Source organism: Perna viridis, chromosome 6 (genome assembly GCF_037379345.1).
Source record: "Perna viridis isolate PV_CMFRI_1.1 ecotype Kerala chromosome 6, ASM3737934v1, whole genome shotgun sequence".
In the NCBI taxonomy this organism is placed as follows: domain Eukaryota; kingdom Metazoa; phylum Mollusca; class Bivalvia; order Mytilida; family Mytilidae; genus Perna; species Perna viridis.
Genome location: NC_142450.1, coordinates 26,471,530 through 26,486,190, shown reverse-complemented (window position 1 = coordinate 26,486,190; position 14,661 = coordinate 26,471,530). Strand labels below are relative to the sequence as shown.

Below are 14,661 nucleotides of genomic sequence, written 5' to 3'. Positions count from 1 at the left end.
GTTTCTGTTTATGCTCTTACAACCTACTAATGTGTAAAACAATAAGGAATCGAACTTTTAAAGGAACAATTAGAAAGATGTAAAGCCTAAAATTATAATCCATTTAATTTTTTAGAAGTAACGCGTTATCTGATTGAAAAAAAAACCAACATTTTTTCTATCATCTCAGAGATGAAATTGTGTAATGTGACTGTGACGTCATCAACCTTTTTTAAATATTTACTCATTGAATTTTGACACTAAGATTAAATAATTAGGAATAACTATTATATTTTTTCGGTCTATTTGAAAAAAAACTCAATGATCGTGGTGCATACCTGAAAATAATCTGCTCTATACGACGTTCTCCTAATAATAACTTGAGAATGGATCGAAGATTTCTCTTTTAAACTTTGCACAATCAGTAAATATAATAAAATACAGATACATTTCAATTTTAGCAAAATTCAAGTTAAGCCATGTTAAGCTTTTTGGCATTGCTTTTTTGCAAAATTACTTGGCAGGGTATCATTCAATGCCTAGCTTTAATCTTTATTTCATCAGCTTTTTTCCTTTGTCATTTTTTATTCCTCTTTGTGACCACAAGTTTTGTGCCAAGAGTGATAACTCTGTTCTATCTAAACGACTTGTCCAATCGCACAAAATAATCTGAAAATCATTTTGTTTTACATGTAGAGATGTAAAGAACAAGAAAACTGATAAACACCACATATGATATCAAAAATTTGAAAATACGTTTTACAGATATGTGAAGGCGAAATAAATGGTTGTGTTGAATGTATTTTCACAATGTGAACATATGAGTTAGTAACGATTTGTTGTTGTATTTATTTACTGACAAAAAACATGTAGATAGTGTAATTGCATAATATTGACATCGATTCTATACAAATGCAGAGAAAAGGGCATGCGAAAATAAGTTATAAGATATCTTAAAATAAAACTATGTATCAAAACGACTTATCTCCTTCATCGAAATTCATATCTTTGAAAATTTGTTGAGATGCATATTACATCGACTCGAACATTCTAGAGGTACGATGCAAAGCGAACTGGAAAAGATGATTGTCTTTACTCTGTTTGTGACAAATACTATTAATTTGTCATTACTTCTAAAAATTTTATTATAACTTTTAGTTGATATTTCGGTTTAGGTTATACTTATCACAGTTCGTTCACAAAAAGTAACCCTTAAATTTACGTAATAATAACTATAATTTTTTTTCTTTTCATAGTATTTGTTGTCATATATTTTTTACTGTAATTGTAATATCTTAGAAGGATGTCAATTTTATGTCTTTTATACTGTTTGAAGTTCTGTAAACTGTAATTAAATCTGCTAAAATAAACCCTTGATATTCCAGATATTGAAGGTTATCAGTTGGTTTTCTGGATAAATAATTTAACTCTGTTTTAAGATATACTAGATTGGTTCTTGACTTTTATTTACATACATCAAACAGGTTACATCTACTCACTCATAGTCTTTAACTATTTGTCAATTATTTTCGTGTTTGTCAGAGGCTCGTTTTAGAAAGACTATTCTGCCTAAACCTCTAGTTAGGGCAACAAGTCTTTGTGTTGAAGGAATTTGTGTGCTCTAGACCCGCCAACCCATATTACAGGCAATGAGTAGGTCTAGATTTTCTACTATAGTCGAGAAAAGAAATTGAGACAGATGAAATATCATATATGACGAAGATCTCATATTAGTAATCAATACGAATTGAACCATTGACTTTAAAATCACCATGAGCCCGCTCTCAGATAGGCAGGACGCTAACTATTTACACCGAACAGGGATCTTTCTTAGCTTTGTATTTTCAAATTTACATACAGCTTTATATCGTTTTCAAAGTGTCCCAAAGCCTGTTTTTATATATATATTCCTAATATTTAAATTTAGCATTTCCTTAAAATGGGATGTATTCTTTTGATAATTGAACCGTCGTCATTCATGAAAAAGCTTCATATTTTCTGAACACATTAAAAAGCAGCAAAACCATATATATGTATAATACTTTTCCAGAACCCGTATCATTTTTTTTTACTTATGAAATGTCTTTGTAATTAATCTTTTTCAAAAGTTTTCACTAAATATGTACATTAGTGAAAAACAGTAGAGTAGATATGTAAAAAATAATTATAATTCTAAACATCTGCATATGTGGAAAAAAAGAAAAACCTATTTAAATCTCGGTTTGTGTTGAGCTTAATTTCAACGTAGATGCTGATAAAATTTGGAATAATCCGACAAAGTACCCAAACTCTATAGCAATCGCTATTTTTTTACGGAGGCAGATAAAAAAAAGTTATTGAAGTTACGCAAAAATATGTGAGTCAATAAGTTTTATCATTTTACGAAATAACGAATTAAAATGAAACCTGGAATGACTGACTGGGTGGTATCTAATTACAGCATTAATGTTTTGTTGTCTGGTTTTTGTATCACATTATTTTCTACAATAACGCTAAGAATATTTAAATATTCATGAAATCAATTTATTTTTTTCCCTTTCAATCGTACTTATTGATTTTTACAAAATATTATTACAGAGAGTGATATGTTTATAATCCATCGTCATCTACCGTTAGATATTTTTTATGTTGATATTATTTTCTACAATAACACAAAGAATCGTGAAATATTCATACAACCAATTTCAATACAAACATATCAATTATATTTATTGCAAATTACGGTCTGCTGTACACGTGTTAACTGGAGAATTGAAAATGATAAGGATAGTCAGTTATACATTAAGATATTTATAGCACATGATAATGTTGTGTCTTCTTTGATATGTAGTTAGAGTGCTGCGGACTGGTTTCAAAAAGTGTTTAGTTTTCGAGTTTAATGGGCCTAGAGAGTATACAGCTTTATCAAATGTCAATGGAAAAATAAATCAACGTAGTATTTGAATTTGTAACTTATAAAATTGAAAAACGGAAACGTTTTCCGCTATTTTGCATTAATTAGAGGAGGGGTCAAAGATCAATCAACCCCAATACACTTTGATAAGTAATTTAAGTGAAATAGTTTATTGTAGGTATTGGGAAACAAGTAACACGTAAAGATCACATGTATAGAATTTCAAAAATGTCAAAAAAAAAGAACAAAACAAAAAAAAAACTGTGTCAGACAAAAGCTGACTATGTAATCACAGAACAAGAATGCTTCCAAAATGGTTGCATTTTAGTGATAATAAGACATCGTAGAATATCACAATGTATATAGAAACATTCTTTACTGAATAACAAATAAAATAAACACAACGTTCTACATTCAATGTGCAATATGTGCAATACAAAATGTGTTTGAAGTTGCAAATTTTCTCATATTTTAACTACTAATTATACTAAAATTGTGAAATACGAAATCAATTCCCGGATACCTTGTTCTGTTTCTGAATTGTTGGTACAACAGAAAAGCATTAATATCATCCAAAGTAACTTAGATTTTGACATGATCAATATTTTAAGTGCTTTTTAAGCACATAGATAAAAGTTTGACATATTTTTCCTGTTATTCTATAATTTAGCGCTCAACAATATTCGTTTTGAGGAAATTGGAACGAAGAATAGATATTCATAATCACGACAAAAATAACAAAAAACAACAAATAGTCATAAAAATAGCATATATAGATTTAAAGATTTAATTTGCAAGCCAGGCTTGATTAAAAAAAAACTGGGGTTTTGACCAGGTTCAGTGGTATGATATTAATTTAATTGGCTTTTCTCTGTTTTTCCTTAAGGCGCCCGTCGATCTGTTATACATGATGTCATTCCGGCTTTGAACTAATTAGGGAAACTGGCATTGCTTAAACAGTCATCTAGTTTGTGACGGAGAAAAAGAGAACATCACAAGTATTTTGTTTTTTGTAAATTGATTTCAAATAAAATCGGCCTTTACTATCTTTACCATCATATAGAAAGATGAAAAATTTCCAAGTTATGAGTAGCTTATTTCCAATTCTTAGCTTTTACAACATCTTCGCTATGTAATGATAATGGTCCTGCCCCTCCCATTGAGTGAAAGGAGGGGGCAAGACCGTAACCCTTGGCTAGCGAAGATGCTTTTACAGTTGTGAGGAATCCCAGATTCAGTTTGATTTTTATTGCTATTTAAATAATAACGAATAAAAATTCGAGAAGTGAACCATAAAGTTGCTCACTTATTAGATCTTTACGTGAAGCATACAGACGTGATTGATGCCCGAAAATTAAAATTATGACAAATGAAAATGTTCAAAACAACTTCTCAACCTTGACAAAATATGAATCTGAAGTAAAGCAAAAACTACTAACCACATGTACTCTGTATCCCCTGTTTATAAACGTCTTGATCAGAGCCCCTCTCTTTATCTAATAATCTTGATCTGCCCCTACTCTGGACATGTCATGATGTTTCCTTTGAACTAATATTCTATAACAAATATGTTATCAATGTGTCCTATTCATACAGCAACTAAAACTGGAGTCTTTTTGAGAGGTAAACAATTCTTTGAAGTTTTTATTTCGTCTGAAAATTCTTTCTTCTTTTTGCGTTAGAATTTTTATAAGGAATCTGGTTTGTTTTCATCAACTCGTTTATACTCGAATTCACCTCAGCCTGTTCGCAGTTTTTTTTAAATTATTTTTTTTTATTACTCAAAAGTTCCTTTAAGAAACTTGCCATTTTATTTATGTCGTTCTGTACTAAAATTTTCATACAATTATTTCTCGTTCTTACCTCCGAGATATATTTCTGGTTCCCTGCTAATTTATTACTTTATGTGGTAAGACTCATATTCAGTACCAGTTGTAGCATTTTCATTCGGAACTTCTGGTTTTTTCTTTTACTAAAGGTAAAGAGCAGAAATATGGCGGGAAATCATGGTATTTCAGCTCTTCAATTGTGAGATAATAGGGAACATTTCAAAATATCTATAGAAATAAGATGGCGGATAAACAATACGTTCAGTGCATAATTCTCGTAGAAAAAAAATATGGAAATATTTCGATCTTGGAGGTAAGAACGAGAAATAATTGTATGAAAGTTGTAGTACAGAACGACATGAATTAAATGGCAAATTTTTTTAAAGAAACTTAAAAGTAACTTAAAAGATAATTAAAAAAACTGCAAACAGGCTGAGGTGAATTTGAGTATAGTATAATTCGTTCAAAACAGCGGCGGATCTAGAAAGGGTGCAGGGAGTTGGCCCGACCCTGAAGATAAAATTGTATTGTGACAACATGCATGTACATATATGCACATGTCTCCATGCTAAGTTCAAAGTTCAGAGTTTACGTCCTGTCAAATTTATTACGAAATCCAGCCTTATCATAAAACCTCGAGTCGCATTTTTGTTTGAGATTCCCTGATTCTTGTTTATATATTTAACGTTTTATTTGAAGTTCAAATATATACAGAAAATGCAAAAATATATATGATTTTTGTATATACAAAAATAAATGTCAAAACCTTATGTTTTTATTCATCAAAGATTTACGTAAGGTAGACTTGATACTTTACATGTGTCTCTGTTCATAAAACAGCCCGAAACTAAACAAATTGTCCGGAAACGATTTCTTGTTATTATACAATAGATAGTTCAACTATGCACTCGCCATGAGGCTACAGGCCAATCACCCCACTCCTTGATGTTTGAACGAGAGCCAAAGTTACCAGTTGACCTTGCTTTTGGACTTACTTACTGAAAGGGCTAGACAGAAAAAGAAAAAAAAAAACGTTATGAGTCGAGGAGCTAACGTAGAACCTGGAGATAGAGTTTTGGTTAAAAAGGTGGCATTGGACGAAAAACATAAGCTTGCTGATAGGTAGGAACAAGATATTTTCATCGCTCTTGGTCAGTCTGATACAGAAATTCCAGTTTTTACGGTTCAAACTGAATCTGATAATGGAAGGAAACATTCACTTCACCGGAACCTACAATTGCCTATCGGATATCTGTCACAGCAAAATCCAGCACCGGATGAGCCCCAGAAGTCATTACACAAACCTATTCCTCCACCTAGAACTCGACTACAAACAAAGAATTTGCCAACCAAGGAGGATCCAGATGATGAAAGTATCTCCAGTGAAGATTACGTCGTCTGGGTAGTTCCTGGAACAGACATTTATAGCACCACATTCAGTGTTATTTCTGAAACCGATGGTCAGAATATTGTCACCGACGTAGATATATCAGAAATAGAGGCTAGCGGGTACGCCCAACCTGATGTGGATGATGAAGCAGGAAGCGGTTCCGACCGAGATGAAATGCAGCAGGAAATTGAACCTGTTGATGTTCGAGAAGAACCAGCCGTTGTGCAAGAGTTACCTCCAGTTGATGGAATGGCGGATCTACTTCCTGTTCAGCCACGACGTTTTGTTAGAGCTAGGACTGGACCCATGTGGTTGGCATCAAGTGAATATGACACAAAAGCAGCAATACCTATTCGTTATACTGCAGACTGGAAACTGAAAGCTGATTATATTTCAGATTTGTTATCCAGAGGTGTATTTTAGGGATGGAAATTGAAGCAGGTAGAGCTATGTTGTCAGTGATTACTGGAAGAGCATCAGATTAGTTTTAAACTTTTAGTATGATTCTGTGTTATCAATCGGAATTGTTTATTTAGTTCTTGTATTGACTGTTTAATCATTAACATTAACAGTTTGATTATTTTTGTATATTATGATTACTAATTTTTTTTCAGCTGATGCAGTTAATTATGGTAATCTGTCAGATTGCTAAACAGAATAGTACTTGCAATATTTGTGACTTGTATATATGATAAATTGTAATAAAAGAAGATCATGTTTTATTCATTTATAAAATATATTTTTTGTATTTATTTATTTTTGTTGTTGTTTAACTTATTTTTTTCTCATACATTAGGTTGATAACGCGGGCGTCACTTTTTGACGCCGAGGAGTTTCTGATAGGGTCAGTTTTCGAATTAATTATATTTATTTCAGAGAAAATTTATTATGCTGAGTTCACAATCTTTTTTTCTTTTCCGACTCTTTCTTTTCTGAGTATTTGGGCAATTTTTCATTTATTTAAAGTGTATTAGGCTCGATTGCCCCTCCTCTAATTAATGCGAAATAGCACAATACTTTACCACTTTTCAGTTAGAAAAAATATTAATATTCAAAAACTACACTGATTTATCATTCCATTGACATATGATATAGGCGTATACCCTCTAGGCCCATTAAAGTTCGAGATATCCATAGCTGTCCGCAGCACTCTTAACCTATACATTATCAATAGCCTCTAAGATAATCCTGTTGTCGTTTAAGCTAGGCATATGATATTAAGATTAATCAAGTACATTAAATACATTCTTAACAACTTAACTGTTATGTAAAGTTACATAAATAATGTAAGTTTAGGAAATTATTTATTTTTTATCAATTAATATTGTGGATATTGATATAGTCTCCTCTCATTAAATCGAAATGGTGTTTTTATTTGTAGAAATAATGCACTAAAAATCGAAATGTGTAAAAGCCGAATACAACAAATTACATCGAGGTTTTGGTTAAACATGTCATCCCTTTACGGACTATCGATTGATTTATCAATATTAAAATTAAGAAAAGGATAAAAAGATAAACAGTCCAAACATAAAATACTTTCCAAAAGCTGTGATTATCTTGTTTATAATCTTATATCAAATAAGAAATAGCTATTCATCATTTAGTAATAAAAAGATAAGTAAATGAAAAACTTCCTCTTAAATGGTTTGATGCTTGACAGAAGATTTGTAAAAGTATATATCAAAAATTGAGCAACGTCTAAACATTGCATTTATAAAATATTTTGTTTTTGTCTCTTTCTTTTTTCAGCGAAATAGTTCTAACCAATTTCAATGTGGAAAGATAGTTCTTTCACATTTAGAGCTGCTTGTCAGAGGTTAATCACTTTGTGTTATATCATGCAGGAAAATAAAAACGCAGGTTTTTTAAATTGGTTTCTCGGACAGATCTAGGAGTTCAGAGGGCGACGTAAGCAGAATTAAAGGCCTATTGCATAAATTCTTTATTTGTAAAATACATATTTTAAAATATAAAATGACAATTGGTAAATAGGCGGAAACCTCAAGTTGTCATTTTGCAGACAGGGAATATTCAAAGCATAAAATCTTGCCGATTCCGTGATAAAAAAGCATTTATACAAAGTATTGAACCACATATCAGGTTTTAAATATCCAGAATTTATTGAATATGTTATCCACATCTGCTTACAAAAGAAACACAAACAACTTAATTTAATGAACAATGCGAAAAGTGTAATGTTACTTCTAAATGTGGTCAAATTTCAGTGTAAAGTCTAAAACATGTACCTGTCGAAACTGAAAGGACGGTACTAAAAAACTTAAGACATTGGGTATCTTAAGACATCTTACTGCATTTAATGATATATTCCGAAGATCCCCCAACGAGTTTTCATAGTATCATATGTTTCTCTCTTACTACAATAATTCCCTTAAATGTTTCCTTAATTAACACCAGAATAACTTGATCTTATATATAATAAATGCAAGGATAATCGGTTGATGGTTCAAAATCAGAAATCAAAAGAATGTAATCCAGGGACAAGGACTAGACATGGAAAGCAGACACACAGAACAAAGAATATAAACAAGCCAAAATAGTACATACAAAGTAAGAAAAGTAAATGATCAACTCAGACTCCACTAAAAACTGATAGCATGGGCTAGCTGCATCGCCGGGGAAAGCGTCCTCTGCTTTTCTAGAAAAATCTGCCGAGTTGCTCTTAAAGAGTCATGTCCAGATTAGACGAAAGACCTCCACGAGTATATGATGACGATCATAATACTTCTGTAGTGATGACTTCAATCTTGTAGCAACACAACTCTGCTCAAGAAGCTTATTGTAAGAAGTCTAGCGCGGAACAAAAAAATTGCGTAGTTACGGAAATTAAAGTGTTTAATGACACAAGGAGACGAATAGTTTCATAAATTGTCGTGGACCTTGTAAGAACTACTTCCGTCTTACCGCTAGAGTATGTTGAAATCTTCATAACATGATCAGCAGGAAGGAACCTTGAGTGCATCAGATTCTTGACATTATCATGAAAAAACATATAATAACAGAGTATTAAAGGAAACTAAGATTCTAACAGAAATAAAAAAAATGTAATCTAAGGACAGGGAAAACAGACACGAACAACAAGGAATATATAATAATCCAAATAATACGTACAAAGTACCAAAAGTAAATTATAAACTCGGACTGCACTAAAAGTTGGGAGCATGGACAAGATGCAACTGTAGGAGAAAAGTCTTCTACTTTCTAGAAACACCCACCGATTTCTCATACAAAGTAAAATGCGTGATCAACGAAAAAGAAAATGAAAATTATGACACGTTTAACAAAAGATTATTATTGTACAGATGGGTACATTTTAACGACCCACGAATTCATGACAAGGACCATAAAACGTTGTTGTGATGACTTCATCTTGTAGCAACATAACCCTGTTATTGATAAATTAGACTGTATAACTGATTGTGGTTTTATGTCCTACTGTAGACGTTAATTTCTATTGTCCTAGCCTACAGAAGCAACACCTTACGGTAGTCATGTCACCCCGATCAAACATTTTATTCTACAATTACTCCGATCCAACTAGGCGTCCTCCTATCTCATGTTTCCTATGTGCTTGGAGGTGAAGCATTTTCAAATCGTTGATGAAAGTTTGCCTTGGATAGAGTCTATGACAGCTTTTAATCATTGCTAGCACGTAGCAATAAGACAATAAAAGTTAGAAACGAATACACAAATCTGCTGCTGGGGAAAAAACTTCAGCACGTAACAAAAATTATCATGTTTTTTTAAATTAAACAAATCACAAAATTTAATGATTTCCATTTACCAGAAGGCCTACAGTTGCAGTCAACAATGATAATTATAAAGTTTTACATGTCAATTTTCTAACAAAGAGAAGGTTATTTAGTCAAGCCAGCCTTGAATAATCTTTGAACAGAATGCTATGATTGAGTCCTTATGTTGATTGAAGATGAAGCCGTTTGAAATTTGTTTTCAATAAGAAACTAAAGTGTTGTCTTTATACACAGTCATTAATAAATTAGTACATAAGTAATTTGGATGCTATTTGATTAAAGATAGAACTACATGCATTTAAAGTAAACGTTACCATTCAAACTTTCAGTACAATGTGTGTGTGTATGTGTGTGTGTGTGTGTGTGTGTGTTTTGGCGTTTCTGTATATTGCATATCGTTACATTTAGATTTCAACATTGTTAATTAAACTTGAAAATGTACAAGTAACTACATTTCTAGCCGAGTAAGGAATTGTTTTTTAAAGTTATGACATGTGAAATATGTAAAGGTTTAAGGAATGCTCGTTTGTGTAACACATGCAACATAATTATGTTCTGAGGGTTTCCTCGTCGTTCATTAAAGCCCCGTGCATGACCTCGAGCTGACAATTTTCATCCCGGTTGTTGTCTCTTTAACATATTAACCAAAAACAAAACGTGAATCATACAGAAACAAAGCGGAAGCAAACAAAAAATCAAATAGGAAAAACAAAGCAAAAAAAAAAAAAAAACACGATCAAAACAAAACAAAACAAAAGCATACAAAACACACACATTAATACATGGGAAAATAAAATACTAACTTTGTATATCGTTCAATTTATAAAGGCATTTATTATCAATTAATTGTGATCTTATCGCAGTAAGCGGATCGTGTTTAGCCAAAAAAAAAAAAAAAAAACCAAAAAAAAAAACCAAAAAAAAAACGAAAAACCGAAAACAAAAATAAAAAAAAATAAAACAAACAATACAAAACAAACAAAAACAAAAACAAACAAAAAAGAACATTTTCGTTAGAAATAATTTAAGATTACAACAAGGCATTTAAAAATTTACAGGTTTAAAGTTATAGTTCACCTAAATTCAGCATTTAAAAAAATAATTCATGATATTGCTGACTGATTGTATTCATAACGTGGTGTTAACTGATTGCAAGTAAAACAAAGGTTATAAAATTGAACGACAAAATAAAGAACTGGCATATTTTGAAGTGCAAAAATGAAATTCCGTTCAAATCATTTAAGTTGAGAAAAAAAAGATTATTTAAGCTCAAAGCCACTGGCCTTCTCTTCATGACAGAATGCTTTCCTTAAAGGTGGCAGTCCTTGTGATGTCATGAATATTTACTATACTAATACCTATAAAGAAAGCCAAGTCAAAAACTGATTTTAGATGTTGCATAAATCTTCTTCAGAATGTATATTTAATAAAGTATAAGTAGATACCTTGTGTTGTTTGCTTTGTGACTCCAGCAAAATTACAAAGTGTACTGCGTATCAGAAATGGGAAGGTTTTTTGAATTAGATTCCTTCATACAACAGAAATGCATAGAAACACATTCAAACTCAATGGCATTAAAAAAAAGAATATATTATATTAAATGTGAATTTGAAAAATATAATAGAAATTTACACAAAAAACCTAATTGAAAATACTATTAGAAACGGTATTTACAAAAGTACAGAACCAGATGCGACACTCCTTTCCATGTTTTAGTAAATGCCATTATAATCACCGAACTTCTATTTGTATAGAATATTACCCATATAGCATGGAAATGTGTTAATGTGATCTGTATTAGTACCAGGAAAAGAAATAAACTTTTCTACCATTTGTATACCTGAAATATTGAGTCCCAGAAAACTTGCCTAAAAATGTTAAAAAGTGGATTTTCACATAATTTGACAACATACCTTATACTTAACATAAGTAGAGAGATAAGGCAGTGATTTTGGTCAAATTTATTGAGAACTTAATTTTATTATACCTAAGGGTGGCCAATTCTCCAGTAAAAGTTTGCCATCATAGTCCTATAAGATGAACAAGTGTGATTCTTAAGTGTAGAAAATGCACGAATTAACCTTTATACGTTAAAATTTATAGAAAAACTATTAGTATTCTTATAGATCTTTTTAATTCATTTTAAAACAAAGAAAAATGGATTTGATATATTACAGGCTTTTTGGCTTAAATTGTTCTATTATTATGCAAAAAAAAAAATAAATAAATGAAAAAAATGTTTTTGCGAAAACTTACAATTAACATTACTTTGCACATGTTTATCCAAACTATTGGTTTTCATACAAAACTATCTACTTGGGCATTTTGCATGTGTGGCAAAGAACAAGTATAAAAAAAACCTGCTTATTCATACCAATTTTAACCTAAAACCTCCTTTCATGGTAAAAGGACGAACATTTTAACCTAATATTTCTGATTTCCACTAGGAATAATTCGAGCAATTTTTGAATATTTTGAATGTTATATCCGATTGGAATAAATTCAGTAAAAACCTTCCATTCCCATAAAGTGATGCCCCTTGTGAATAAACATTTAGAAAACAATTAATTTTCTAAATCACTCTTTAATGTTCATAAACCAAGTTATCGTATGCAACTTTCAAAATATAGGGTCATGCGGCATTCTTTGGCCATTTCCATGGCTTTCTTATACACAATGTGAACATATGCTAAATTGTGATCCTTGACCCTAGTCCCCACCACTGTTTAAAGTACTGTGAAAAAAATAAACAGCAAAATGAAGAACTGTCATATTCTGAAGTGCAAAATAGAAATATCTTTCAAATTATATTACATTGAAATGAATATTATTTCATTCCATGGCCATTGGCAGATTGTTCTCCCAAAGAGGGTGGTCCTTAAGACTTCATGAATATTTACTATATCTATACCTGATATTGTATTCTACGCGATATAAACTCCTTTAGAGTTATATATGTTGTTATTTACTGTGTTAGTAAAGCAGTGACTGTGCGATGGAAATACCATTGATATTTGTATTTATCGTCATTTACCCGACATGTTTGAATGGTAAGATTAAATAGTATTATTTATTGAATTATATATTATACTAAAACTTAAGAAATAAAAAGAAGAAAAAAATGTTTATGTCCTTCCGAAGACAATTAAATTAAACTGTTCTAATATGGAATTACAAGATTTACCATAAAGGTTTGTTTTAAGAAATTTCAAAAAGACTTTTAACTATTTAAACATTTCAAATTGTATTTCCACGTTTGTAAATATACATCTGATACACATTTCGTCATAATCATTTTTTATCGCAATGAATGAAACTTATTTAATTTTAGAACATTTGTTTAAACTTAACATAAAACCGATTTTCTATCATCAGATTTAATGTGTCATTTAAAATATTTTGTACATATATGCACGCACATAATTCATTATTTTACCAAATAGGGCAAACTTTGGACGAAGTTTGGATACACACAAAAGATGACAATAGAAATGATGCATGGTCAGCAGAGGTTTTTCATTTCTATAAGAGTTTGTCTAAATTTGATATTTATCCTTCCTCCAAACATGAACTAATTTTCAAATTAAAGCTTTACGGAGGTGATTGTGATCACAGTTTTATTCTCCTTTCCGCTGCTGAAAATTTGCAATCTGAAGACTATTATGAAATCTTCATAACGCTGGTCGATTGTGCAATTAGGAGGAAACATTTTACAGGAAACTCCGCTTTACAAACCTTTGACATTGGTCCAACTCCGTGTTTTCAAGTAAGAGAATTTAATCTCAGTTGGAACGGGCAAGGTAGAATTACAGCTGTCACTTCAGATGGGGTTAGAATTGTAGACTGGACTGATCCATCACCACTGCCTATCAATGGAGTTGGAATCAAAACAGGATATGGAACTGAGGGAATATGGGCAATCAAACATGATGGCAAGTTGTTATTATTTATATTCTTGAATCTGTTTAAAATGGTTACATGTAATGCAAAATCGATCGGTTTTTTGTAGTCATAATAGGGAAAGAGAAAAGCAAACAAATAGTACCCTGTTGTTTTTAGTTATTTCGATTACGGCATATGAGTTAAAGACTGTAGATAAGTACATCATAGGGAAGAAAAACTTTTAAAAGGAAAACAAAAAGTATCTAATTATTTAAATGTATAAACTCCTTTGCCCAATTCATTATAATAAAAATAGAAATACACTAGAATATATTTTGAAATTGTCATACAAACACACACACACACACACACACGCGCGCGCGTGATGTCAAAAATATTGAAGTCATACCGCTAGTTTTTACTATACAATTCAGGGCTTTTCAATGGTTATTACTGTGGTAAAGGAGATATTTATGGAACTATGATTACTCTAAAGGACACTTATGGTGCATCTGTTGTTCAATGTGCTGCAAGATGCAGTCATATAATGGACTGCCTTGGATTTAATTACAATACAAATTCTAGTATCTGTCAGCTAATCAAATCTGGGGAAGTTGTCTCCGAAACTTCGGCACTGGGATGGATATTTTATACCAAATGTCTGGATGATAAGAAAATGTGTCTAGCATGTACACTGTGAGCATGCAAATATAACGAATAAACAAATGTTTCAACAGGAATGTATTAACATGTTTTTTTTTTAACTATTTCAAACTTTATTAATCATTCTTCTTTTAAAATTATATTGATTTAACTTATATGTCTAGTTAATTAAGTTCATAAAAGTTTTACGCATATCCTAATTTCTTGTGTCCAATCTTTTCTGATCAATAAGTAATACCTTGGAATATTGAA

At 31.2% G+C, this 14,661-nt stretch overlaps 1 protein-coding gene across 1 annotated transcript; it reads left to right on the top strand.

Moving 5' to 3' along the window:
• The first annotated feature begins 12,814 nt into the window (after positions 1 to 12,814).
• LOC148614283 (uncharacterized) lies at positions 12,815 to 14,446 on the top strand. Its single transcript, XM_088590440.1, has 3 exons — positions 12,815 to 12,914; positions 13,308 to 13,796; positions 14,181 to 14,446. The coding sequence occupies exons 1-3, from the start codon at positions 12,860 to 12,862 to the stop codon at positions 14,444 to 14,446; spliced, it is 810 nt and encodes a 269-aa protein (XP_088446566.1). The 5' UTR covers positions 12,815 to 12,859.
• Positions 14,447 to 14,661: the final 215 nt, after the last annotated feature.